Genomic DNA, 26,575 nt, shown 5'->3' on the forward strand with positions numbered 1-26,575 from the left:
TGCTGCTATTTTAATCGCGATCCAATTTTTTTAATCGATTTTCTTACAAGTATCATCAACAAACTGTGACTTCAAATTTTCTAGGTTCGTCTCTTAAATGAATAATATATATTTGGATTTCAAAGTACGTACGTACGTCGATATTAAATTATGTGTAATTAAATCATTATCATACTATAGAAATAAAATAATAGTATCAAAGCGATAGCCAAGAATTTGAAACGGGTAGCAAATATAACAAAGATGTAATACAAAAAAAATTCAATTATGAAATAATATAAAAGAACCGTCAATTTTCCTACTCTGCTTCGACACCGCAAATCTTTTATATCTATGATTCATATAACGTCAAATGGCATAAACAATGTGGTTTTACTACTGTTATCTTTAATTTCCTTAAAAAAATTACTTAAACTTGTTATAAAATTACTTGCGTAAATTTATGTTTAACGTACTTGCAAAACGTGGTTTTGATCACTTGTTGGGATGGTATTTCTCCAATTTTTGCGTTCGAGGGAAAACTAACAAAACAAAACATTACCTATCTTCGTGTTCAGAAGTCTCGATCACATTTGAATTGAAGCTTGAAACATGAAATAATATAATAAGAAGAGCGAAAGTCCGTCACACGATGGAAAATAATTGAGCTTCGCATTTAAAAATTCACTTGGCCATATATCGAAATGTCATTGATCCAAAAACAGCTTAAAGAATTGGCCAATTAAAGGAAGCAACGGTTAACATGCTGATTTTGTATGATAATTGATGGTTGACATCTGAGTCTCCATCTCCTATTTACTTTTTTCTTACTCCAAAATGAGCAAAATCCTTAAAAAATAGTCTGATTTCGACAAAGGTAAAATGTAGTCATCATTTTATCATATGTGATATTTAAAGTTTATGTTACATCTCGACAATGATCTCTTATTTTTTTTTTTTTTTTTGCCTTGATCTTGTTCAACATATCGGTATGAGAAGTGAGGGAAAATGAAAAGTCTGCCCTTTGATAATGTACAAGATTACAGAGCTTTGTAAAAATACAGGACATCTTAAACCAGAGTTGTATGTATGACTATAATAATCTGATTTCACCAAGTGTGCGAGAGAATAAGCAGAAACCAGCTGAGCTTCCATGCTTCTACCTACATCCAAAAGCTACAAGCTGGTCCCTCCAAAAATCCCATCACAAGAAATATGTTTTTGAAAAAGAGAAACATACAAAAAACTATCACACACTCCATTTAGTGAAAAGGAGGGTTCTTTCCTAAAACAGTGGAGAGACTCCGGGGAAGTAAATCTAAGCCTTCCCTCTGGCAATTATCCACCGCAAAAAAGACTAAAGGAGAAGCGAAAAAGATCAGGCCTGGTTTGCCAAGTCTTTTGCGTTGATGAAGGTACCGTGAAACCCATATGGAACTCTTGATGGAAGTTTAACTGAGGCCTCCAATTTCATGGTCATCGCATTGATTATCTGCAGCTCTGATTTCCAGGCCTTCTCGTTGTGCACGAAGGCCAGGATATAGCCATCATCTTCTGCTTCGGAATTTGGATCTGTGGGAAGAAACAGAGGCTCCCCACCGAATTTCTCATCCCCGTAAATGAATTTCGTGACTTCCCCGGTGAAGAGGTCTACTTTAGCAAACCCGGAAACCTTAGGCCATGGCTCTGCAATGGCTAGATACGCGTACCGGGTTTTCCTTCCGAGCTTGTTTCTGTTCACCATCCCTGCTTCTAGATTCACCTGATCTTGTTCTGACATGATGGGCCTCCTCGTTGATTTGCCGGTTTTCAGATTGAGCCGGATTTCGGATAAAACACTCTGTAATCTCTCGTCACATTCGTTGAAAATGGAGTCTGGGGGAGTCATACAGGACCCAATTATGACGATTTCATCTGTTTCAGGCTCTTCCCATGCATTCCAGAGATGGAAGCAGAAGCAATCAGGCACTTCCACCCACTTCATCCTGGAAGAATCTTTCGCATACTTGTCTAAGACACCGAACCTAGAAACTTTATCCTTATCATACACCACCGGTGAACCTCCTCTGATCATTTCGGACATCTTGAACACCACTTGCTGATCCGGCACGATCACGAAATTCTCAGTGATTGCAAAATCATGCATCATTGTCGGTCCAGAAACCGGGATTTCAACATCCTCTGATTTCTCGCCGTCTTTTGAAAACCTGAAGTACTTCAAATATGGCTTCTGGATAACATCATAGCTCAGAGCAAACATCTCACCAGAAACAGGGTCGAGCTTGGGGTGAGCAATCATGGTGGACTTCAGCTGGCCACTGAAATTGTATCTTTCCACTGTTTCGAGGTCGCCGTCTGGAGTCACGCGCACGTGATAGGGCAAATCATCTTCAGACATGGCCAATAAACGGTTGTTGAAATATACCAATCCAGCGTTTGCAACGCCGGTGCCTTGGCTATGATCAACCAGCTTAAACATCCCACGAGCATAGAAAAGCAGCAATCTTGCTATACCTGAATGGCCGTGTAACTCGCCAATGGCCTTTGGGAAAATAGGGCGGCCCAAATCCCGTTCTTGGATTAGCCGCTGAGTCTCAGTAAATCGGCAGGAGTAGCTAGCAGTGCCGTCAGCAAATTGCACACCGTGAATCATGCCATCACCGTCGAAAAAGTGATGGCCGGCGAGTGGCTCAAACAGAGGATTGGCACCGTTTCTCACGTACATGCCTTGAATGGAATCAGGTATCTTCCCGGTGACCGGAAGTCTGTGTTTAACAGGCTGTTCAGGCACTGGAGAGAAGTTTCCGGCGATCTGGACTACAGGGTCTGCTGTTTTAGGGAAAGGGTGTTCCAGCTCACGGGCAGTCAGCGCGCTCTCCACAGCATCCAAAGCCATTGCCGCAGCTTTCTGAATAAAGTTCAGCTGCGGCTTCGATGGAAAAGAAGGCGAATTCGCTTTTCTGACATTGGTTTCTTGGTTGGTAAAGGTGGGTATTAAAGGTTTTTGATATTTTGTTGTTTGTGTGTACTCCTTCGGGAAGAAGAGTTCTGGAGTTTGGAGAGAGCATTTTATTCTGGTGTTGCTCTGTTTTCCATTGGCCAGAGTGAATGATAAACCCTTTGTACAAGAGCCCAAATCCCTTGTAGGCAATTGGGGCTTGACCCAAGAACTTGCAGCCGCAGTACTTGAATTGGCCATACCTCCCTATTTTGGCACTGAAGAAGTGGCAAAGAAGAAAATTTGTGAGCGTTTTTAGTGCGTGTTTTCGGTGTTCTAGGGTTTAGGAATAGGGCAGAGAGAGAAGGGAGAGAAAGAGAGAGAAAGAGAGTGTGTGTGTGTGGGGGTGTGTGAGTGTGTGGTGAGAGAGGAAGTGAGTATATATAGAGCAGAAGTGGGGGAGATGCAGGTCCTCTTGTTATATGCAAGAGAAGCCCACGTGTTGGTTATTTGGAAAGGGAGCTCAAATTGGAATTCTTAACAAATGACCCACTTCATGCTTGCACACCCGCAAATCTCTTCTTCGCAATTTACTTATTTTTCACTACTTCTTCATTGTCTATATAAAAAAAAAAAAAATTTAATTGAGAATGGCAATTTCTTTTAAACCTAAACTCTAGCTCATTTCATTATCGAAATAGGGACACCATTTCGTATACAAAATATGTTCGAGACTAATCTATTGTGCAAATCTGGAGATTAAAAATTGTGGGAAAGTGAGATTAAGGTAGTTATATCTTACTTTGTTGGACCAAAAAGTTAATTTAGTAGTAGAAAAACATTCAATAGTGAAAGGTTTTCTTTTCCAATATGGAGTGGAATCGGATAATGGATATTGATTGGTTCATTCAATATCTACACCGCACCAGTTTGTTATACGTGGCATTTCTTTTTTTGAGGCTTTTAACACAAATCTGAGTCACATCAACTGCCCAACACGTTTGCTCTTCTCCATCTTTTTATCCGGTTGCCCGTTCAAAACCATGCTATTATTTGGACTTTGCACTGTCGCTTCTTTTCCTTTCCTTTCTTTTCCTTTCCTTTCAATTATTACTTACATTTTCAAATAACTAAAATTATAATATATCTATTTTTAAAAATAACAATTTAATAGATATATTATCAAATTTTTATTTTAAAACAAAAAATCTAAACAAACTCATTAGGTCGATACCTCCGAACTCCAACAAAATACTATGCCCCCGAAATTTTAGTTCTTTGTTCGAACTTTATACATATACTTTTGGGTAATTGGGTGGTGTTAGTAGTTTACATCCATTACATACCTTATATCCATGGATGAACCTATTAAGATCCGGCCTAAACTTCCGGTCCATCTCTAAGGCCCACAGGTGACTGGTCAATGACAAGCCCAGATATTCTCCTATAAATACCAGGTTTGAGCGTATGATAAATGATTCATTATATTGTTTTCAGCAGCACCCTCAGCTGCTCTACCTTATATCCTCAGACTCTGACTTGAGCGTTGGGGGCTACGCCAGGACACTCTCCTGGCCCCCTCTGAACAATCTTATCTGTGATTTCAGGCTCAGGGTAATTTTAAAATAATTAACTCTCAAATTATAATTTAACGATGATAAAAGAATAATTATAATGATAATATAACTATTATATTCACTGATCGATTGAGTGATCATAGAAATCTCAAATTAGAAGTAATATTGAGTCAAACGGTTAGGAAATTGGGCGGAATTATTATATAGTTGTAAATCGACTAATCAATCGATTTACATCAAAATCATATGTTAACAACCATATCTTTACATATTTTACACTTTCACTATGTGTTTGATCATATTATATATATATATATATATTAATATATATGTCATGAATGAATGATCCTAACCTTTACCAACAAATCATGATCGAATTATTATTTTACAGGGGATAAAAAAATAAGTAAAAGTGGTGTTTCATAATTGTCAATCGCGGCCACATAGTCACTTATAAAATAATAAAGAAATCATTCTTGAAATGGCTACGTGTTCCTTTTTACATGGATTAAATCATAAATTAAATTCTTCTGTTCTGATCTGATGGTTTACAGGATGAGAGGATAATCAAGAAACTTATTTAATTTAATAAACTTTAAAATTAAGAAAGTTATATTATTTTTAAATAAATAATACAAAAAATTATTTGGTCCTTCTTCCCCATTTTGTATTAATATCAGTGCTCACTTAATTATGTACCACATGCACATTCATAACCATCACGCAAGTTATCTAATTTTTGAAATTGAGAAAATAATTTGTAATGTATTTATGCACATCAAAACAAATTAAACTAAGATATCGATAATAAATCAATTTTACAGAAGTAGGAATTAAATAACATGTATTGGCCTCGAAGCTTTAATTTTGAAAACATAAATCATTTTCAAGTTAGACTGATTTTTTGTTCGTTCAAATTAAAAGGGGTGGTCAACAAGAAAATAATTAACAATTTCTATAAATGTGGTTTGAAATTCCCATATAAAATCCTTGGATCAAATTTGGCATGTGGGGGCTTTAATTGATAACTATATACTAGTGAACAAGTTGGTGGATAATATAAATATTTTGGAAATCTCTTTCAAGAAATTCTTGGGTGATGATCATTGGCAATGACAAGCCAAGCCAAACCCCCAACTTGTTGCTTAAAGATCTCCCATGCTGTCCATGTTACATAAGCATGTTACCACATGCTTAAGCCTTCCTAGTTCCTCACCAAAAACATCATCTCTAATGATCTTGTGGTCAACAATCAACATCATCGCGGCAACTTGGAATAAAAAAATTATACATATTAGTAACACATGAATAATTGTTTCCGATAGATTGTATGGTGATATTCATCTTAAGACTTGAGATGGAGGATAGATCGGGATAATAAGAGAATCTGAAGTAAAAACTAGTCTTGATAAAAGAAGTACTCTTTTATAGATCATCACTGGGCTTGCAACATCCAGAGAAGCTGACCACCAATAAGCCCGAGCTCTCAGCTTTGCTAGAGCATTATAAGAAAACTTAATGGATCGGGGACCGTGTCTATATCCTCATATCGAGATCACTTCCTAAGCACTTCAGAACATGCTCAATCCTAAGCCTACACATATAGGGAACACATTTTCCCTATAAATACACATGTTCACTTGAACATAAAACATTCGATACACTTTAATATTTTACACAAGCACTCAACATATTCTCTTTAGATTGCACTTTCCTTTGTGTAAATATTTTATTGACTTGAGTATCAGAGTGACAACGTCGGAAAATCTTCTGATGCCTCCACTGCTTTTAAAGTGTGCATATTATTCCGTATGCAATTTCTCGTTAAATTCGATGAGTTCTTGTCGTGTCGCGAATGCTCAATAACAAGTACTTCAACATCAACTATTATGTGCATGTAACTAGAGTAGGGTAATAGTTAATTTCTACATCATTAATCCACCTCGTGCTCCAACCAGTTCATCCTCTCTTATCTTGGAATGCATGTAAATCCACGTGCTTTCCTGTGCTATCTTTTATCGTTATATATTTTCAAATCATGCATGAATCATTTAAACGACAAATTCCAAGAAATCAAGACGAGATTTGGACGGCGGATAATATCTTAGTATATATATGTATAATATGTGTGTGTATATATATATATATACCTTTGAATTTATTTTTTTATTTTTTAATAATTAACTATATTTATATAATTTTGATATATTAATCACTCATTCATATATTTATTGATACATTGTTCAATTATTCGCAATAATTACCCCAATACCTACCTAGTCATTATATTTATTATACGTTAACCAAAGCAAATGACCGGATTATAGGTGTTCGATGTTGCACGAGAAGCAATGAACCTTGGGCATCTCAAATTAAGACGGAATAAACTAACTGAAATAACTTTCAACTGCATTTATTTGACTGTTGGAGAATGAATTAAGGGATATATGTTTCAGTATATTTAAGGAATCGAAACTTGAATTTTATTTTTTTAAAAAAAAAAACTCATAAATGAAAATCAAGTATTTTGTTCATTTTTTTATTTTTTATTTGAAAAGGGAGAATCCTATCTGCATTAAATTGTAATAGTCGTATTACATTTCGTAATTAAGTTTATAAGTTATTTGAATATCTTTTTATTATAATAATCAATTTAACCGAAATTCTAATCAAATTAAGACGACGCCAGTCAAAACAGAAATTTGACCATGTAGAATAACAAAATCACAAAGACGTAAATATATAGAATCAGAAAACAAATATCCCAATTTTCTCGGGCCAATATCAATGATCAAGCTGGTGTTTGGAAAAAATACAATTCGTCGAGACGTATGCACTTGGAACAATTAATGCATAGGGAGTGACTTCTTTTTTTGAAAAAGACATTATAATCATCTATTCATAAGATGGCCCCATTATTGCAGGATTATCACATAGGAGTCACATGGAGTCACGAGGATTGCAGGTGCAAATGTAAGACAGATTCATATTTGGGCAACAGCGTGTTGGGGTCGGATTTTTAATTTTTTTTAAAAAATAATAATAAAGACAACATAAGAAAAAATAAACCTTTTGCGTAGCTTTCGATTGTAGTGGACCCTTCGATTAATTGATCTTATGATAGTGGGACATGCATGCATGCACTATGGAATAATAACTGATTGGATAATTTATATCGTCCCGCTTTAATTTTCCGATTGACTTTCGATTGACCTTGCGATTTCATATCGATATATACATGAGTAGGTCTCTTGTGAGACGGTTTCACGAATCTTTATTTGTGATACGGGTCAACCCTACCAATATTCACAATAAAAAGTAGTATCTTTAACATAAAAAATAATATTTTTTCATGGATGACCCAAATAAGATATCCGTATTCTCACAAAATACGACCCGTGAGACCGTGTCACCCAAATTTTTGAGTCAATTGTGAATAAAACAGTAGAATTGGGCAGATGCAGAGTTTGGGTGTTTATATTAATTATTAGCATGCCACGTCCAACTTAAAATCGAATGGGAAGATATTGAATGCAAAAAGGTGAGCAATAATGCAGTATGAGTGCTGGAAACGCGAATTTGTGCGTGGCATGTATGCATCAACACATTTGGGAGAATGGCAAATAGTGCCACTTGGAGCACCACTGTTAGAGATAAACGATTACTGCTAATTCAGGAAATTATTTTGACATTAAGGTGGTAAGGTTGACCAATTGAAGATATATTATAATAACTTGCACCCTCGCTAATTTCAGAAAATATAAACGTGGACCCTGAATTTTTTGGTTTTTTTTTTTTTAGTTTAACCGATCGATAAAAACTTGTGTGAGACGGTCTCACGAATTGTATTTTGTGAGACAGATCTCTTATCTAGATCATTCATGAAAAATTATTACTTTTTATGCTAAGAGTATTACTTTTCATTGTGAATATCGATAAGATTGTAAATCATTTGTTGTCATCCATGAAAAAGTTGTAAATCATTTGTTGTCATCCATGTATTATATATATACAATTTCATTATTTTATCTCACGAGTTAAATGGGTACTTGAGGATATGGATGGATATGAAAAAGTGCGCCAAAAATATAAAAAATTCTTTTTTTTTGCACACAAAAATATAAATCTAAAGCATGTGATGGTACAGGTGGATTGTTTACTGTTCACCTTAATACATATTCCAATCTATGGAACACATTCGGAGCAAAAATTCGAAGGAAAATGTCACACCGCACTAGCCTTTGCGGGCCGAAAGACGTCTTTTCGTTGTCGAGCTTCGTCTGGGGGCCCAATAAACACATCACTGGCCCACATTTATTGGACTTGGGCTGTCTAATGTCGACACGTAGTACTTGACAACTGTTGTTTCCCCGCTTTTTCGTTCATAATACAGAAAAAGGTACATAATTTCCCAAATACTGAACCAATTATTATTATATTATTATTACTACATGCGGTGGTATTAAATGTTTCGCATCGGTTGTATTAAGTCTTTAAAATCTGTACATATAGAAAAATCATCTAGGGATCGAGTTAGTTTTTTGGGATGATTTATGTTAAAATCCTAATATTTAACATGTCGTAGTTTTGTTTTAACATGATATTGAACTTATAAGTTTATCCTACTATCCACCAATTTATTTTCAACCCAAAAACAGAACCATAACTATTGAATATTATCCAATTTAATTGAAAATCTTACTTATGAACATGTACCTTGGGGTTCATTTCAGGTTAAAGCTCAAAACAAACAGTGACTTGAGCAAAGATAAGGGCCACCCTAATCGGTTTAGGCCAAACAAAATTTAAATTTACGGATAGTTTCTAATAAAATTTTTGAGAATTTTTCCTCTCTTTTTTCTTTCTTATTCTTTGAAATCTCGTTATTAATTTAATCTTTGTGCATTACAATTTTTTACTTAGGGAAACATATTTTTGTATGAAAAAAAAGAATATATGAATTGGTCATAAATCTACGTGAGCACGGTGCAAAACATTACTTATTATTGTACATATTATTAGTCTTGACTCATCGTCTCACGAGATACCTACTAATAATTTTATTATGTTATATTAAATATTTTTAATTTTAAAACTGAATTAGTTTGTTCATGGAAATGTCTAAATTAATTGTGCACCTAGACAATATCTAGAGGCGATAAATAATATTAACAAGCGATTTGATGAAATTTATGGATTCAAAATCATCTATGATCTCAAATTTTATGGCTGGATGTGGATGTAAAATACTTGATCTAAATAAAAGGATTTGATCTGTGGAAGATTTGAAATATGGATTCAGCTCACAAATATTTTAGGTATTATTTGAAATTAATTGTGATTATTATTAAATTATTCTGAGATTTTTTTTTTGAAATTCTATGAACTAGATTTATCTGAACAACTAAAATTAACGCACCCGAAATTTTATTTGGATTATCAATTCACTATTACATCAATTGTCATACATTTCAAATAAATTTATCAGTTTTTAAATCAAATGTTTACTCACAAAATGAACGCGAAGATAATGTAATCTGGTCCACTGCTAGACAAAGAAAGCCTGGGATTAGATAACCAACATGCCCTAAATCACAAATTTTCTGTATTGTAATTATCCAGCCATAAAGCTAGCTTTTAGGAAATCGTCGTGTTTCGATTATATTTGAGTTTGGTATTTTTTATTTTATTTTATGTTCTTCTTAAACTTTTGGTTCCTGTTAAGTTTCTTTTTATATATCGTATATATCGTGAAATAAGATGATGAATGATATAAAATGCAAAGATGACAAATAAATATAAATATATAGATAATTTGTCACGCCCTAAACCTGTGATCACGACATCGGTGTTATTTTCAAATAAGATTCAAAAACAACAAGTATATAATTTAACCAAAAACCAGTATATTATTTAATGACGAAATTTGTTCTTACATCCCAAAGTACAAAACATAATCAAATACATCAGCGAAAGCTAAAACTTATCATCATAAGGCCAACAAAAATCAAATAATAGTAGCACTTCTAAATGTCTCCTTTTTAATCAGCCCAAGATTATGTATGCTCTTCCTCTTAGAGTTCCTTTTCATTCTTATCGGAGGAGGGAAATAAGGGAGTGAGTGTTTGGGAAAACACTCAGCATGTGGGGGCCAAACATACACCAGAATATCGAAATATACATATAATACGAGTTCAAAGGTGAATTGTCACAGAACATATCGCAACATGAATCAAGACAAGAGACAAAGAGAACTCGAAACAAGACATCAAAACAAGGCACTGTTATTCATATATTTATTCATGATCTATTGATCAGTCTCCTATATGTTACTCCTCTAAGAGGTGAGGCCAAGTGAACGGTTATTATAACGCACTGCATCAGGGCCTTATTTTATCTTATCATGTTTCGGAAATTTCCTAACCACTTTTAATTTGAATCATAACAGTGCATTTTCATGGAATAATAGAGGAATCATGTGGAACGAACATATATAAAATCAAAAGACATGAAATGAGTACTGTACGATCGAGTTTTCAAAAACAGAAACATAATTATTTTAAAACACATATATAAGTCTACTTACCTCGATCTCAGCTTCATATAGTAGAAATTATTATTAATCATCTTCTATCATCAACTTCATGTCATAGCTTAAGAATTATATTTCATAAAAAAATCTTTAAATATCCACAAGTACACAATACTCAAGGTATCCACATAAAAGATGATTATTTTTAGTATCCTTCAATCCTTATGCCATTACTCTAATTTAATAAAAATAATGAGTAGATATTAGTATGGAAGGGAATAAATGGCTGTGACAAATCGACAAAATAAAATGAATTGGAATAGTACTTAGTAAATTTGGTGGTCATAAAATATAGGATTTATGTCTTGTCTCTCCATTCTCTTTTTATGAAAAATGAAATTAGGTTGAGAGGATTTTTATAATACACAAAAGTGACATGAAAGGTTGACAATTTAATTGAGAGAAATTATTATCGCATTGAAAGGAATTTATGAAAATGAGTTACAACTTTTAAATAATAATAATTTCACATTAATATTGAAATTAAGATAAATCATTAATTGAGAATTAAAATAGTTCATTAACTTAAAAATAGTATGTTGGATTTGAAGGTAAAATTAATTATAAAAAATAAATCCTTACTCTATGTACTATGAGTGAAACAAACTTCAGCATAAAAATGATAATAGAACCTTAATTTTTGTTTAACTATTAGATAAAAGAAAATTTAAAATATATTTTATTCATTATAGCGCAAATTTGGTCATGAATATCACATTCTACCATCTTTATAACAAGTTTCGTCCTCGAAGCTTAAAATTTATAGTTTAATTGTTGTGAACAAATAAAAGTTGAATAAAAATATCACTTAATATTATAAAACATCTTTAGGATATTTTTTATTTTATTTTGGGGGTTGACGGAGGAGAATTATCTCAACATAAGAAAACTAAATGATCTATGAAAATATTACCGGAGGAGGGAATTAAAAATTACATTATACCTTTCAAAAAAAAAAAATTACATTATAAAACAAAGTTTTAAAATAAAATATTTTCTTGATCTAATTTTAGTTAAAATTTTCTTTTAAAAAAATACATATTTAAATGCATCATATCTAGGAATATGATCAGTGAATTAACTCAAAAATAGTAGTTGTATTTGAAGTTAAAATTAATCATAAAATATAAATCATTACTTTGTATATACCATGAGTGAAAAGAAATTCTGCATAAAAATGAAATATAACCCTAATTTTTGTTTCACTATAGATAAAAGAAAATTTTAAATATATTTTATTTATTATAGCGCAAATTAGGTCATGCATCAGATAATTTATAAATCTAAACATTTGTAAAATTCATGCCAAATGTTGGATAAATAAATGATGCGGAATCAACTAATATACCATAACGCGCAGTATACGGTGAAAGACAATCATCTTTACCTACTCCTACTAGTGTAATCAAAATTCTCTGTTGTATATTGAGCTTTATATATGTCAAAGGACGAATATAAAAACATCAACATTACATGGTTAAAAGCTTGAGAAACAAAAAAATGAAACATAACAGAACAAGGAAATTAGCTAATTTCAGTATCAAGAGTAGGTCACTTGTGAGACGATCTCACGAATCTTTATCTGTGAGACGGGTCAACCCTATCGATATTCACAATAAAAAGTAATAATTTTTCATCGATGACTCAAATAAGATATTCGACCATCGAAATTGTTTCGTGAGACTGTCTCGCAACAATTTTTGTGCAATATCAATCCAACGGCTACAAAATATAATCACCCGTCAATCAATCACTGGTCATGTAGTATAAAGGCGCATAATCCCTTGATTAAAACGTGTTAATTGACCCGCCACCCATACAAATGTCGACAAGTCTTTCTCGTCTTGTTTCTTTAGTTTGTTGATTTGGACGTTAGCACTTTCCCCAATTACTCTAACCCTTCCAATCTTTTTTTAAATAAAAAAAAGTAAGCATTAAATCAGATTTGGGAGATGAAAAGGACCATACGTTAAAAAGCATAGCTCGAAGTAATCATCAGTTCTCCTACGGGCCTTCGGATAGGCTTTGTTAAAATGGGCAAGGTGTCTCTAAGCTAAAAAGCAAGCCGACGAACATATAATATCACGGCTAATAAAAACGAATAATTTTTTTCCAGAAAAAAAAAAGAAATATACAATATAGATTATACATCAATAAAATGCTCGGATCGATGAATATCACATCAAATTATGTTTTCAATGGTAATTACAATGAATTTAAAATACAATAAAGAAAGATGTCATTTGAAATTCATAATTCAAATCTTTCGCATGTTCAAATCAAATACATCAATCCGAAAATAATCTTAAGAATATAATTTAGAGCCGTCGAAAATATTTTACTCCATCATCATACATTCCGTGTACACAAGGGAAGGAATGTTTGCTGTTGATCAATTATGTATGTAAGCTTATCGTGTATATGTAGACCAAGTAATGAAAAAGAAAGAAGATGTCTACTTGTTTTGTCTACATACATTGTTCCCTAAACTTGGATTATCATCAATTCAGGACAATCATTGGTCTTCATCAAGGGGCCAAGAAAACGTGGGAGCAATTTTGTGCATTTTTATGTCTTGTCTCAAATCAAATTCATTCTTCCATAGGTTTTCTAGCTGGCCCGGCTCATGTTGTTCTAATATGAATAATGTCCAATAGCTTTAATGGGCTGAATGCCCAAGAAAAGATGGTCTTTTATTTGTCCCAAATATGACTACAAGAATATAACGGGCCCATTGAGTAGTTAAGTGAATTGACAGGTGTGCTGGAAATGAGCTGGTCCGTTTGCGTATTGTGGATCAAACTATGACTTTAAGCGATCCTCGACAAAATAAATAAGAAGGGAAAAGAAAGAAACGCGGTACGAAATTTTAGAAGGTTTTTTCTTTTTTTTTTTTAATTCAGAAAACAAAAAATATATATTTTCTCATTGATAATAATACCAAAAATCATCTTGCTTTTCAGTAATTAGTGTTTTTTATTGGGACAAAAGACGGTCTCACGGGTCGTATTTGTGAGCCGGATCTTTTATTTGGGCCATCCTTGAAAAATTATTACTTTTTATGCTAAGAATATTACTTTTTATTGTGAATATGAGTATAGTTGACCCGTCTCACAGATTAAGATCCGTGAGATGGTGTTACATGAGACCTACTTTTTTATTGGTAATATAAGATAAAAATCTCGAAACTCATGTAGAAATAACAAAAAAATTTGTGAGTATCTTTCATATGTCAATTTTATGAGACAGATGTCCGACTCAACTCAACTCAACTTAACTCAACTCATAAACAAATTACTTTTTATGTCAAAAAATATTATTTCTCATGATAAATATGGATTGAGTCGACCAATACACATATATATAAATATATATAAGATCATTTTATAATAGACTTATTTGTAATTTTGGATATTTTTTCAAAACAAATAATAAATTAATTGGATACCCGATGCACATGAAATATGCCAGATACATGTAATTTTATCTTGTATGGCAATAATACCCTTTAATTTAAACAAGGGGCTTTGACTTGCTTGATGTTGACTGTTTACCTAACTTTTGGGTTTCCTTAACGTCAGTGCATGGCCGTGACGTGGAAAACATCACAGTCCTGTAATGTTATTAGTCCTCCAGAATACATCGGTACCCGGACATTTTTTTTTCTCTAGGCCCTGTCTGGTTTTAAACAAAGTCATCACAGAAAAGCTTCATATTATTGTATTAATATAATATATGAAATATTAGTCATGCTAATGGGAAATCAAGGTGCTTCGTTTTCCATATGAAGAAGTTTAGCTTCAGTAATTTCTTAGTCGTCGAAATATTGGGTAATTCTTTCCTACTTTTTTTCCATATTAATTTTTCATTTCCTCTCTTTTCGTCAACATATGAATTTTGGGAGTAGTAATTTCAAATTTTGTTGGTTCACCTTCACGGGATCTGATTGACTACGCAAAAAGTCGTTCTTTGAATGGATTTCAGCTAAAGTTTTGTTCTTTGGGCAAAATTTGCAGTTTTATCAGGTTATATGACGATATGTTTGCTGGGGCAAGCTGTATATGAATATTGAAGAGTTGTATTGATATTTTTTTTTTCGGGGGGTGGGGGAGGGACTGGGTGGGGTTAGTCGAATAACCATCTACAAATAAGTGATTGTTCTTCAAGAAAATGCTAAAATTATATGATTAGCTGTCTCGTATAATTCATCAGATGTTGGGACTTTCTTGTCAATGAATAATTCTCGGGAAGTTTTTTTGTAGCAACTGGAGATCACTAATTAGTGGTGTGCCTTTTTCTCGGAGATACGCATTCTTTAATCCGGGAAAGGGCATCGACTTTCAAGTGATTTTTGAACAAATTTTGTTCTTAAGGTTGAAAGTTCATGACATAATAACTTGTGATGCAGCTGGGATTGTGAATTTATTTTTTAATAATTGATTCAGGAATGTAGACATAAATAGTGGAGCTCAGGTGGTTCTTACATAATGGATTGCTGCATGGAGCCGCAATGGCCGGCTGATGAATTGTTGATGAAGTACCAGTATATTTCGGATTTCTTCATTGCATTGGCTTATTTCTCGATTCCTTTGGAGTTGATCTACTTTGTTAAAAAATCTGCTGTATTTCCGTATAGATGGGTGCTTGTGCAGTTTGGTGCATTCATTGTTCTTTGTGGGGCTACACACTTAATTAATTTATGGACATTTACCATGCATACAAGAACCGTGGCAATTGTCATGACCGCCGCAAAAGTTTTGACTGCTGCTGTGTCCTGCGCAACTGCTCTTATGCTAGTTCATATCATCCCTGATTTATTGAGTGTTAAAACAAGGGAGTTGTTTTTGAAAAATAAGGCCGCAGAGCTCGATAGAGAAATGGGATTAATTCGTTCACAGGAAGAAACTGGTAGGCATGTTAGAATGCTAACTCATGAAATTAGAAGCACTCTTGACAGGCATACCATTCTAAAAACTACATTTGTTGAGCTGGGAAGAACATTGGCTTTGGAAGAGTGTGCATTGTGGATGCCAACCCGTACAGGATTAGAGCTCCAACTTTCATATACTCTTCATCACCAAAACCCAGTTGGGTTTACTGTGCCTATACAGCATCCCGTGATCAATCAAGTTTTCAATGCTAATCGAGCCATAAAAATCTCTCCAAATTCTCCAGTCGCCAGGTTCCGACGTGCAGGAAAACACATGCCTGGAGAAGTGGTTGCCGTGCGGGTTCCCCTCCTACATCTTTCCAATTTCCAGATTCATGATTGGCCTGAGCTCTCAACTAAACGGTATGCGTTAATGGTTTTAATGCTTCCTTCGGATAGTGCAAGGCAATGGCGTGTCCATGAGTTGGAGCTTGTTGAAGTGGTGGCTGACCAGGTTAGGATTCACCACATCTTTTTCCTAGTTACATTCATATTTTGGACTTATTTTCTTTGTGCATTTCCTTTGTTTGGGGTGTGGATCTTTTTCGTAGTTTTTATATTTATGTTAATAAAAAAATTGACATTGAATGTGTCTGTGCTTTTTTTATGCTGTAGTGCTTAGAATTAGACAAGCTAAATCTACTGAAATGAAACATTACACTAAAGGGCCCCATTCTTTACTACTTTCCATTCTAAAGGGGCTACCAGGTTGTTCTAAAAACTACACTTTAGGTGAGTGACAGATATATAACTGGAAGGTTGGTAAAGTGGCTGACGAGATCTTGTCCATCTGCAGTTGCATCTAGTATTGTCTTAATGCTAATGAAATAATTTTCCACCGACTGTTCTGGCAACAAAATTCTATTTTTTTTTAAGTTTTCTAGTCTTTTATTTCTACATTAGTTTGGCATTACTGTCATGAAATAGAGTGGGAATAATCTATCCAAATTTTCAAGATCCAGATCCATTAGCAGCATGCTTGCTTTTTCAGGCTGACTTTTAGTTTTTTGTTCTTTGATTATATTGGTCCAACAACTTTAAAGGATACCTCAACAAAGTTTCTCGTTTGTTCGGAAATTCATTCTCCATTCCCTGAGAATTTGGTTGTGTATAAATAATATCATGACATCATTATGGGTATAGCTATGCTATGGTGCTTATTGGTTATTTGGTTATTTACGTTGTCAAAATAATTTTCTGGGTTAAAGGATATGTCAATCTTCTGAAAACTAGAACACACCACTGAAAGTAAAAAAAATGAAGAACTTGCATTCTGCAGTTGCCTGATTCAGAATAGTTGATTAGCCCTCTTATCAGATTTCTTGATGCTTGGAGTTCCTGTGTGTGATTTATTCTGGAATCAGGTTGCTGTTGCTCTATCACATGCTGCAATTTTGGAGGAGTCAATGAGGGCTAGGGATCTACTTATGGAACAGAATGTTGCTCTTGATCTTGCGAGAAGAGAAGCAGAGACGGCTGTCCGTGCTCGTAATGATTTTTTGGCTGTCATGAATCATGAAATGAGAACTCCCATGCATGCAATAATAGCTCTCTCAAGCTTACTACAAGAGACTGAGCTGACACCGGAGCAACGTCTGATGGTTGAAACAATACTCAAGAGCAGCAACCTTTTGGCAACACTTATAAATGATGTCTTGGATCTTTCAAGGCTTGAAGATGGCAGCCTTCAACTCGAGATAGGAAAATTTAACCTTCATGCACTCTTCAGAGAGGTAAGAATAAGATATTGGTTGTTTTGTGTTTGTTCAAGAATTGTCTGGTCTTTAGAAGTAGCAAGTTTTTATTTAATTTTTGTTTCCCATTCTTCTTTGGTTAAATGAAATGTTTGCTTCTTATTGTAGGCCCTTAACCTGATAAAGCCTATAGCATATGTGAAAAAGCTATATGTTACATTGAGTTTGTCTTCGGATTTGCCTGAGTTTGCTGTTGGTGATGAAAAGCGGCTAATGCAAGTACTTTTAAATGTTGTTGGGAATGCTGTGAAGTTCTCAAAAGAGGGCGGTGTTTCGATTTCTGCCTTTCTTGCAAAATCAGATTCTTTGAGAGATCCTCGAGCCCCAGAGTTTTTCCCTGTACCGAGTGATAATCACTTCTATTTACGTGTGCAGGTTTGTTCCCTTTTTCCTAGTAGGATGATAATTTTTGTTCTTCTAAGCATCTTACAACCTTTGCCATTTTGGTTTAGGTAAAAGATACTGGTTTGGGAATCAGCCCACAAGATGTTCCTAAGCTATTCAGGAAATTTGTGCAGAGCCAACCTCTAGCTGCCAAAAATTCTGATGGCAGTGGACTTGGTCTGGCAATTAGTAAGAGGTAATCTTGCTACTTTTCCGAGCCATAAACATTTTAGAATGATTTCAAAATTAGCTTAGAACTATTTCTTTGATCAGGTTTGTTAATCTCATGGAAGGGCATATTTGGATTGAAAGTGAAGGTATTGGGAAAGGTTCTACTGCTATCTTCATTGTTAAACTTGGGATTCCTGGACGCTCAAATGAGATCAAGTACTCGTTTGTACCTAAAAGTCCAGAAAATTATGTTAAGCAAATATTTTCTGGGCTCAAAGTTGTTGTGATGGATGAGAACAGGTTAGTAATGATTTATCATTCCCTCTTATTTACGATGTTATAATTTGTTTCCTTCTGTGTTTATTTATGAGCAATACGTGTTCTATTTGTTTGTAAAGCAGTGAATTATAACCATCAAGTAACTGTTGCTAAATAAAAGGTTGCCTTTTGGTGAATTAATATCTTCCTTGGCTTGAATTGATTCTTAGATTATTTTGGAAAATTCTTTTTTTATTATTACATTCTCAATGGGAGTTCATGTTGCAGAAACTTATGGTTTACAGATGAAAAGATTGGATAAGTATTAACGATGATGTTCTACATTTGTGCAAGAAATGTCGAGAACCAAATATTAGGAGAGAAATGCTTTCAGTACCCTTGATTATACACCTCTGTTGTCTGACTTTCACCTTACTCCAGCCGAATGTCAACATATTTTCACCATTGTTCTAATATCTTCTCCATACTGCACCATTGTCTCTTGTTGCAAATCTTGTGGTGATATTCATTATGGCCTGTGGGGCTTTTTTCAGAAGGGTAGACTACATTTTTCTCTCCAAAGGGAGGTCCAAATTCCAAATCATTCAAACCTGTTTTCATAATTGGACGCTAAGCCCATTTCATAATAGGAGTTACAGGTTTATTTGGGCGGTGCTTTGTTGTGTGCTGTTCATGGTGTTACCGTAGAAAATACTTTATTTGAAGATAATGATAGTGCAAATACATTCCACACTTTTAAACTAATCCAAGCTGAAGAAACTTTTTACATAGATTAAGTTAATCTCTGTGGTTGATTTTTCTAATAAACTCTGTTTATATTTCTCTATGTTATTTGTACCTTTTAAAATTTTAAATTAATTCTACCTTCTTTTCTGCGAGGTACATGTTGACATAGTGGAATATTTAGATGGGATGTATGTGCATGTGTTTTTTGTTTATTTTATACCAGAAATGTAAATGATCAGAGATAGAAAAGTTATTATCCTTGTAAGTTGTGTTATTTACGGATACTTCTTTGGGAACCAATATCGTTTACTGTCTCTAAATATTTCCATATGGCGTTGGACCACTAATTTTGAGTTATGTTTGGACAAGCTCAGCTGGTACATGAGCACATTTTCAGAGTTAGGAAAAAATGATTAATACAATGCTCGACGAAGTATATGTTGAGAAACTGTATGTGCTCGTCACTCATGGAGATCGCAAGTTCATTTTCATTGTCAATAGTTTTGGCATAATTGTTGGCCATCCTATTGGTTATTGCCACCATATTCACTGCTATTAAATTGCTTAGGTTTCTGGCGTGATTACAGTTGTTGCGATCTTTGAATTGTTGGAAGTGTGTTGAGGTCTTGGCCATTGTTACTTCATTGGATGTAACAAAATTGTGTTTTCAAGGTCTATTTTTAAGTTTATATTAACCACATGGCAATCTTAGTCGCACCTCCAAAACACCTGGATCGTCTAGATCCTCCTATAATTCTAGATCATAGTTATAGAAGGTGCAAGGATAGCTTCAAGCTTAGGCACAAAGTGAGACACGCGTCTTCTTCAAACGAGGCGTGCTGAGACATCAATATCTAGGATCTACATAAAAACAGGATTATTACATAACATAGGAAAATATATAACATAGCTCGTAATATACTTTGTTAATGGTTCTCAATTTTTTTTTCCAGTTTAATGGTATAAAGTACTATCACATTGCAGCTCAACTTAGATTTAAACAAACTCTACATTTAACATTGAGCCTTTAAGGATGGGGAAGTCGGTCACCAAAACTAGAATACTAATGTACTTTTTATGCTGCTAAGTTGAATGGTATTGTTTGTACTAAGGAGGACTTGGTCTCATCTCTCTCCCATGTATATTTAGCTCGATGAACTGCACAGTAGATTTGAAATATAATAGCACGAGTCCTAGTTGTTAATAAATTTGACTTTAAAGTTGGTTCTTCATGATGCAGTGTTGGCCGTATGGTAACAAAGGGGCTCCTTACGCACCTTGGGTGTGATGTATTGGCTGTAGGTTCGGGAGATGAGTGTGTCAAAGCCGTTACTTATGAACACAAGGTGGTGTTCCTCGACATAAGCATTCCAGGTGCTGATCATTTTGAAGTTGCTAAAAGGATTCGTGAAAAATTCCCAAAACGTCACGAGAGACATTTGATTATAGCACTCACAGGAAACACCGATAAGTTGACAACAGAGAACTGCTTAAGGGTTGGTATGGATGGAGTCGTGTTAAAGCCTGTTTCTGTAGATAAAATGAGAACCGTCTTATCCGATCTCCTGGAGCATGGATTTTTGTTTGAATCTCAGTAAACCAAAATACAAGTGCTTACTAATGAACAAGGTAATTGAGCTTTATGGATATATGGGACGCGACTGCTGCCTGAGACCATTTTGCTATTGTTTTAACCGGTTGGATGTAGAATGGTTTTTGAAGATGATGAAGCTTTTGACAAAATTTGGGAGAAATCAGTCGTCCTGAGGTTGTATTCGTGCTTGCACTTGGTCTGGTTCCAATCATAAGTTGGTATTTTTTTCTCGGTTATATTATGTTTAGAATATATTTATAGAGAGGAAGTTCTGAAAGCCGGACTTGCCTACCATCTATAGTTACCTAACTCACCTTTTTATCTTTCTGTCACTTTTTTGTTATATTCAGAAGGTTGTAAATACTGTTACTTTGTCTAGTTACTTTGTCTAATATTCATGCTGCAAATCGAACCCATTTAAGTTTGAAAAAAAAAACAGAGGCTCTCTTTCTGGGTATTAGTTTGGTTCGAGTTCAAATAATGCTTAGAGGTGCATATTCTGTTTCTCCATTTTTGAACGAAATAATTTTAGTTATAAAATAGATTAGATGTGAATTAAATGGCACCGAGGTTTAATTACTAATTAATTTGACTTTTGGAAAAATACCGTGTAATTCTGATAATTGAATCACTGGTGTCGTATTCAAAATTTGCACCTATTTTTTGTCCGAGTTCCAACGCTGAAAGAAAACTTATTCAAAGTCCATTTTTCATTTGGTCAGATTACTTGACCATTTAGTTGTATACTAATTAATGACCAATCCCTTACGTAACAAATATAAGCGGAAATGATTTTTCTCCTTGACTTTTCTGGCCATGAAATTAGTACGAATAATATATAAAAAATTCAAACTAGTCGTCGTGGTTGTTTTTTTTTTAAAATAAAAAAATCATTTTATTTCATATAGAAATGAACACGCATAATTTTATAATAAAAACATCAACGAAGGTTCGTCTTAGCTTCGGTCTGTGTGTGTATTATTTATGTTTATTTCGATATTATATATATATATATATATGTATATGTATGTATATTTAAATATAGGATCATGTAGCACTGTCTAAATGAGACAACTGATGGATGAATTGTTATATGACGATGTAATGAATATACAAATATCCATAAACATTTATATAAAAATGAAAATGGAAATAGAATTAGCAAGTGTCCAAAAGATAAGGGAATGGGGAATTAGAATCCCAATGAAAAAAGAGGCAGTGGCCAAACCCCACCCCATGAGTAAGGGGAATAACAACCAAAAGAAAGCTAAACTTAAGTCATCTTACGTTAGCTCAGTACACATCTCCCTGCCCCTTCTTTAACGTCCCTCACTTTAATGCACTTACTCTATCCCACCCCCTCCAGCCATCCTATGTGGCTACCTATATGTATATGTTGTATGTATGTATGTATGTATGTGTGACAGATTCTCTCTCTCAACAACACTGCCAAAAAGAAGGGTAGAGAAAGGCCACCTGTTAGTTTCTTCCAAAACCACTTCCAATTTGTGATCGAATTTGTTATACAAGAGCCCTTTGTTAGATATTGCATCATTCTCTTCGCTTTCTTTCCTTCACTCTCACCATCATCATCATCATCACTTCTTTCTTTTCCTGCCATTTTTTTCTTTTGGTGATAGCTCATTTATTAATTGTGTGCATACTCATTACATTGAGAGAATCGGCCTGAAATCTTATTTCGAGAACACCCAAATCTGAAACGGAGAAAAAATACTCTTTCTTGACTGACCATTGTAATTTATGTTGTTTTTGAGATCAAAGATTGTGCTTTTATCTTTGCGGGAGGAAACATGAAAAATCTTGGAGCTTTTTGATTTTGAGTCTGATTTCTTGTGTAGATTGTCTTACAGAGTCGGGTTTTGTGTAATTTGGGCCCGTTTTGTTTGTGGGGTTCTGTTGATTCAATGGCTGCTGGTGCAGAAGTGACTGGTGACGCAGCAATTAAGGAAATGGAGACCCCTGTTGCTGTTCTTGATCCACCAAAATCGACCGACGCTTCCACTGAAAAATCCGTGGAAAATAACGTTCATCCCAATTCTAAGGAGTGTGCGGAACCTGAGATAAATGGTGATTTTAAGGATTCTGATTTGACCTCCAATGGGGATTCAAAATCAGATATGAAAGTGAAGGAAATTGTTGATATGCTGAAGAAACTGAAGCTGAATCCCCTAGCCAAGGAGTTCTTTCCTTCCTCTTATAATCATGGCCAAATGGGGATAATCAATTTTGCTCCCGATGATAAGAATTTGGGAAATGACGGTCTCCCAAATAATCAAAGGGTATAGTATAATTTCAATAACCTCTCTGTTTATGTTAACCGAGTTCATTTTCAAATGGACCAATTAATCTTTTAGTTATCGTGCTTGACTGCTTGTTGATTGTCATCTAAGGTTATGACCTGTTCATGTGATTCAGTGTTGGATTTACCGAGTTAGCTTGCACTTAATTACTCTTATATTAGATAGTTACAGAATAAGAAGAAATTCCTGGGTTTTATTTGCAAAAGTGAAACGATAAAACGTTCAGCAAGGTTTCTTTTCTTTCTTACTGAGGATTGTTGAGCCATTTGTTGTCTGAGATTTTTATAGTGATTTATGAATTGTTGAATTTGGAATTGTGATGATCTAATTATACATTTTATTTTGAGCCATTTGTTGTCTGAGATTTTTATAGTGATTTATGAATTGTTGAATTTGGAATTGTGATGATCTAATTATACATTTTATTATTTAGTTATTCATGTGGATTTGATGATTTGTGATTCTCTTATGTTTACTTCTTTCTCACTGATCGCCCAATTGTTGTCAGAGAAAAAATAACTACAGCCAGAATCAGAGGAGAATAAATGGAAGATCTTTTAGAGCTCAAAGAGAAGATAGTATTAGGCGAACAGTCTATGTGTCTGACATTGACCACAATGTAAGTAAATCAATGAAATTCACTTTTTTCTTGTGATTCATATTGACACATTCTTGTCGTCTCTGGAAATAAGGTCACCGAAGAGCAGCTTGCTGCATTGTTCAGTGGCTTTGGACAAGTAAGTTTTTCTGTTTAGATATTGTTCAACTGCAACTCTGCAATCCATAAATGATTTCCTTGTATATCTGCTGTGGATGTGTGTTGTTTGAAAAACATACACGAGATGTGGGGAACTTGGGTGCAGATTTTTGAAAATAAGATTTTGATACTAGAATGTTCGCCAAATAATCTGGAGAAATGAATTCTGAGTGACTTACTAGCTTCTCCAACAATTACTTTCTTGTTTCCTTTGTTGACTTTTGAACTATGTTGTTTTGCTTGTTGGTTTAACTAATTGTTAAATCATGGATCTGTGCTATTCTGAGATTCGAAGAATATGTTTGATTGTATCTGACTGGGCTGAACTGGTTTTATTCCTTATGATGGTAATGCGGTATGGTTTAGGATATATATATTTTTTCAGAGAATGTAGCATTAATAATTTATGACTGCCTAAACTAGCTAACAAATTATTTGAATTGGTACATAAATCAAACACGTAAACTATGTGACAAAGTAGATTTACTGAATTTGTGGGTTGTCCTGTATGTCTTTTAGTCTGCCCTTTGATTTCCTACCAGAGAACAATATTTCCCTCGTTTGATTAAATTGTCATTGCAATTGACATTTAAGGGGCGAATGAGTCAATAAATTTCGTCTGACAAATCCAAATGACGCTTCTCCACAGTTTAAAGCATGTTAATAATATATTTTTCTCTGGAGCTCCTAACCGAAAGGGAAGAAAATCGCTGGAGCTAAAGGAAAAACATGGGATGTCATAAATTTCTCTTCCCTGTTATCTTGTTTTATGAACTTTAAATGTGGTCTCTTTATCTTCGACTTTTGGGAGAATGGTCTATAGTCATTAAGCTGTCAAGTTTCAAACAGTAAACCACCTCTGTTTACTAGGAAAAATTTTCATACCCCCATTTCACAGTGAACACAAGTGTATAATTTTAACTTAAGGCTAAAGATTGGCAAGATATATATTTTGATGTTTCTTAAAAATGTTTCTCTTTCTGGCTGTATTTGTTTCAGGTTCTGGACTGTCGAGTTTGTGGTGACCCACACTCTCGCCTTCGCTTTGCCTTTGTAGAATTTGCTGATGACTGTATGTAATTTTGTTTTCCGCATCAACTCTTTTTTGTATTGCTTGGGATGCGTACCTAATATTTTCAAATCTGAATTTCCATGTGTAATAACATCTACAGATTCTGCGAGAGCTGCTCTTAGCCTTTGTGGGACACATTTAGGTTTCTCTCCTGTGACAGTCCTGCCTTCAAAAACGGCCATCCTACCAGTTAACCCGACCTTTCTTCCCAGGGTAAGATCAAATATGAGCTTTAAATATTGCTGATATTGAACAACTTTTGCATGTATATCCATCTTAATTAGTTACCATTATTTATTTAATTGAATTTGTATCTGTAGTCGGAGGTTGAACGTGAAATGTGTGCCAGGACCGTATACTGTACAAATATCGATAAGAAGGTACACGATCTACATCTGTTGATAGCTAGTTTTTTGCTTTTACTGAATAATGATTTATCGTTTACCATGTTGTCCTGCTCATATGTTACTGGAGCTGTTGCATACTCTAAAGCACATTTCTATTTTACGTGTCAACTTGAGCAGGTTTCTCAAATCGATGTCAAGGTATTCTTCGAAACAAGATGTGGAGAGGTATACCTAAAAGTTTTCAAGTATTGGCCATTGGATTCGGTTTTTCTAAATATCGTTGCTTTTTAACTGTAAAATGGCTGATGTACACTCAACTGTAGGTTTCTCGTCTGAGGCTCTTGGGGGATCACATGCACTCAACACGCATCGCTTTTGTTGAATTTTCCATGGTATGCATATCTCACTGGCTGAAATTGCTATGACATGACTTTGTTCTTTTTCCTTTTCTTTTATATAATAATGCTTCAACTGACTTTTCATTCCCCGAAGTTCGTTGTAAGATTTCCTCCGTCAAAAGATGGTGGACCATGACTATTCATGGCCACCTAACCGATAACACGAATCACCCATCTCCACTTCCATATTTACATGCTTTTGCACGCAAATATACGTACTCACTAGTGCATATTGCTATGATTTGCAGGCTGAGAGTGCAATACTGGCCCTCGACTGTTGTGGTGAAATTGTGGGATCCCAACGCATCAGGTAAAGCTTGTCATCGGTGATCACCAGTTTTCTTTCAAGACAGTAACAATTCATTTACAAATTTCTCAATATTTACTGTAGGGTGAGTCCTTCAAAGACACCGGTAAGGCCTCGGATTCCTCGTCCCGGTGTATAGAAAAATCTGATAGCGGGAATCCAAAACCTGGTAGCTGGGTTTGGTTATCTTGGAAGAGAATGCTTCTAAAATGAAGTGGCGGTGGAACTTATCTTGCTTTCATTTATCCCTTTTCCCTTAAAACTTCGATTTTTTTTTACTTGAAACTGAATGCTACTCTTGATGGTCGACCTTTTATTTAACGGTTCAAATCATGGTTACACTGCTCTATACTATGATTGATCATCTACAATGGTGGTTTTAAATTTCAAGGTCGGTAAAGTTACTATTCGGATCTGATTAGTGGTTATTGAGTTTTCTTGAATCATTC

The 26,575-nt window shown here is 34.5% G+C and overlaps 3 protein-coding genes across 5 annotated transcripts; 2 read left to right on the top strand and 1 right to left on the bottom strand.

Moving 5' to 3' along the window:
* Positions 1 to 983: 983 nt before the first annotated feature.
* Positions 984 to 3,324, bottom strand: LOC140821260 (9-cis-epoxycarotenoid dioxygenase NCED1, chloroplastic-like). The gene has a single exon (XM_073181698.1). It carries the CDS (start codon positions 3,176 to 3,178, stop codon positions 1,358 to 1,360), a length of 1,821 nt encoding a protein of 606 aa, XP_073037799.1. The 5' UTR covers positions 3,179 to 3,324; the 3' UTR covers positions 984 to 1,357.
* Positions 3,325 to 14,768: 11,444 nt separating this feature from the next.
* LOC140821254 (ethylene receptor 1-like) lies at positions 14,769 to 21,320 on the top strand. Of its 2 annotated transcripts, XM_073181690.1 has the most exons (8): positions 14,780 to 14,916; positions 15,349 to 15,459; positions 15,532 to 16,470; positions 17,381 to 17,749; positions 17,879 to 18,145; positions 18,223 to 18,350; positions 18,428 to 18,625; positions 20,571 to 21,320. In XM_073181690.1, exons 3-8 carry the CDS (start codon positions 15,574 to 15,576, stop codon positions 20,926 to 20,928), a joined length of 2,217 nt encoding a protein of 738 aa, XP_073037791.1. In that variant the 5' UTR covers positions 14,780 to 14,916; positions 15,349 to 15,459; positions 15,532 to 15,573; the 3' UTR covers positions 20,929 to 21,320. The 2 variants fall into 2 exon arrangements, with proteins under 2 accessions (XP_073037790.1, XP_073037791.1); XM_073181689.1 differs by lacking the exon at positions 15,349 to 15,459 and having other exon boundaries at positions 14,769 to 14,916.
* A 910-nt stretch (positions 21,321 to 22,230) lies between these two features.
* On the top strand, positions 22,231 to 26,541 carry LOC140821258 (polyadenylate-binding protein-interacting protein 9-like). Of its 2 annotated transcripts, XM_073181694.1 has the most exons (11): positions 22,231 to 22,402; positions 22,866 to 23,224; positions 23,754 to 23,864; positions 23,938 to 23,982; positions 25,002 to 25,074; positions 25,175 to 25,287; positions 25,395 to 25,454; positions 25,599 to 25,646; positions 25,745 to 25,813; positions 26,068 to 26,129; positions 26,211 to 26,541. In XM_073181694.1, exons 2-11 carry the CDS (start codon positions 22,895 to 22,897, stop codon positions 26,263 to 26,265), a joined length of 966 nt encoding a protein of 321 aa, XP_073037795.1. In that variant the 5' UTR covers positions 22,231 to 22,402; positions 22,866 to 22,894; the 3' UTR covers positions 26,266 to 26,541. The 2 variants fall into 2 exon arrangements, with proteins under 2 accessions (XP_073037795.1, XP_073037794.1); XM_073181693.1 differs by lacking the exon at positions 22,231 to 22,402 and having other exon boundaries at positions 22,409 to 23,224.
* Positions 26,542 to 26,575: the final 34 nt, after the last annotated feature.

The sequence above is a fragment of the Primulina eburnea genome, unplaced genomic scaffold (genome assembly GCF_022965805.1).
Source record: "Primulina eburnea isolate SZY01 unplaced genomic scaffold, ASM2296580v1 ctg496_ERROPOS3583385+, whole genome shotgun sequence".
NCBI classification, from domain to species: domain Eukaryota; kingdom Viridiplantae; phylum Streptophyta; class Magnoliopsida; order Lamiales; family Gesneriaceae; genus Primulina; species Primulina eburnea.

Coding starts and splice junctions, on each gene's coding strand:
- LOC140821260 (XM_073181698.1), bottom strand. CDS start 3,178: ATGGCCAATTCAAGTACTGCGGCTGCAAGTTCTTGGGTCAAGCCCCAA.
- LOC140821254 (XM_073181689.1), top strand. CDS start 15,574: ATGGATTGCTGCATGGAGCCGCAATGGCCGGCTGATGAATTGTTGATG. Junction 17,750..17,878: donor TTCATGCACTCTTCAGAGAG/GTAAGAATAAGA, acceptor TTCTTATTGTAG/GCCCTTAACCTGATAAAGCC. Junction 18,146..18,222: donor ACTTCTATTTACGTGTGCAG/GTTTGTTCCCTT, acceptor ATTTTGGTTTAG/GTAAAAGATACTGGTTTGGG.
- LOC140821258 (XM_073181693.1), top strand. CDS start 22,850: ATGGCTGCTGGTGCAGAAGTGACTGGTGACGCAGCAATTAAGGAAATG. Junction 25,075..25,174: donor TGTAGAATTTGCTGATGACT/GTATGTAATTTT, acceptor TAACATCTACAG/ATTCTGCGAGAGCTGCTCTT. Junction 25,647..25,744: donor TCGAAACAAGATGTGGAGAG/GTATACCTAAAA, acceptor ACTCAACTGTAG/GTTTCTCGTCTGAGGCTCTT.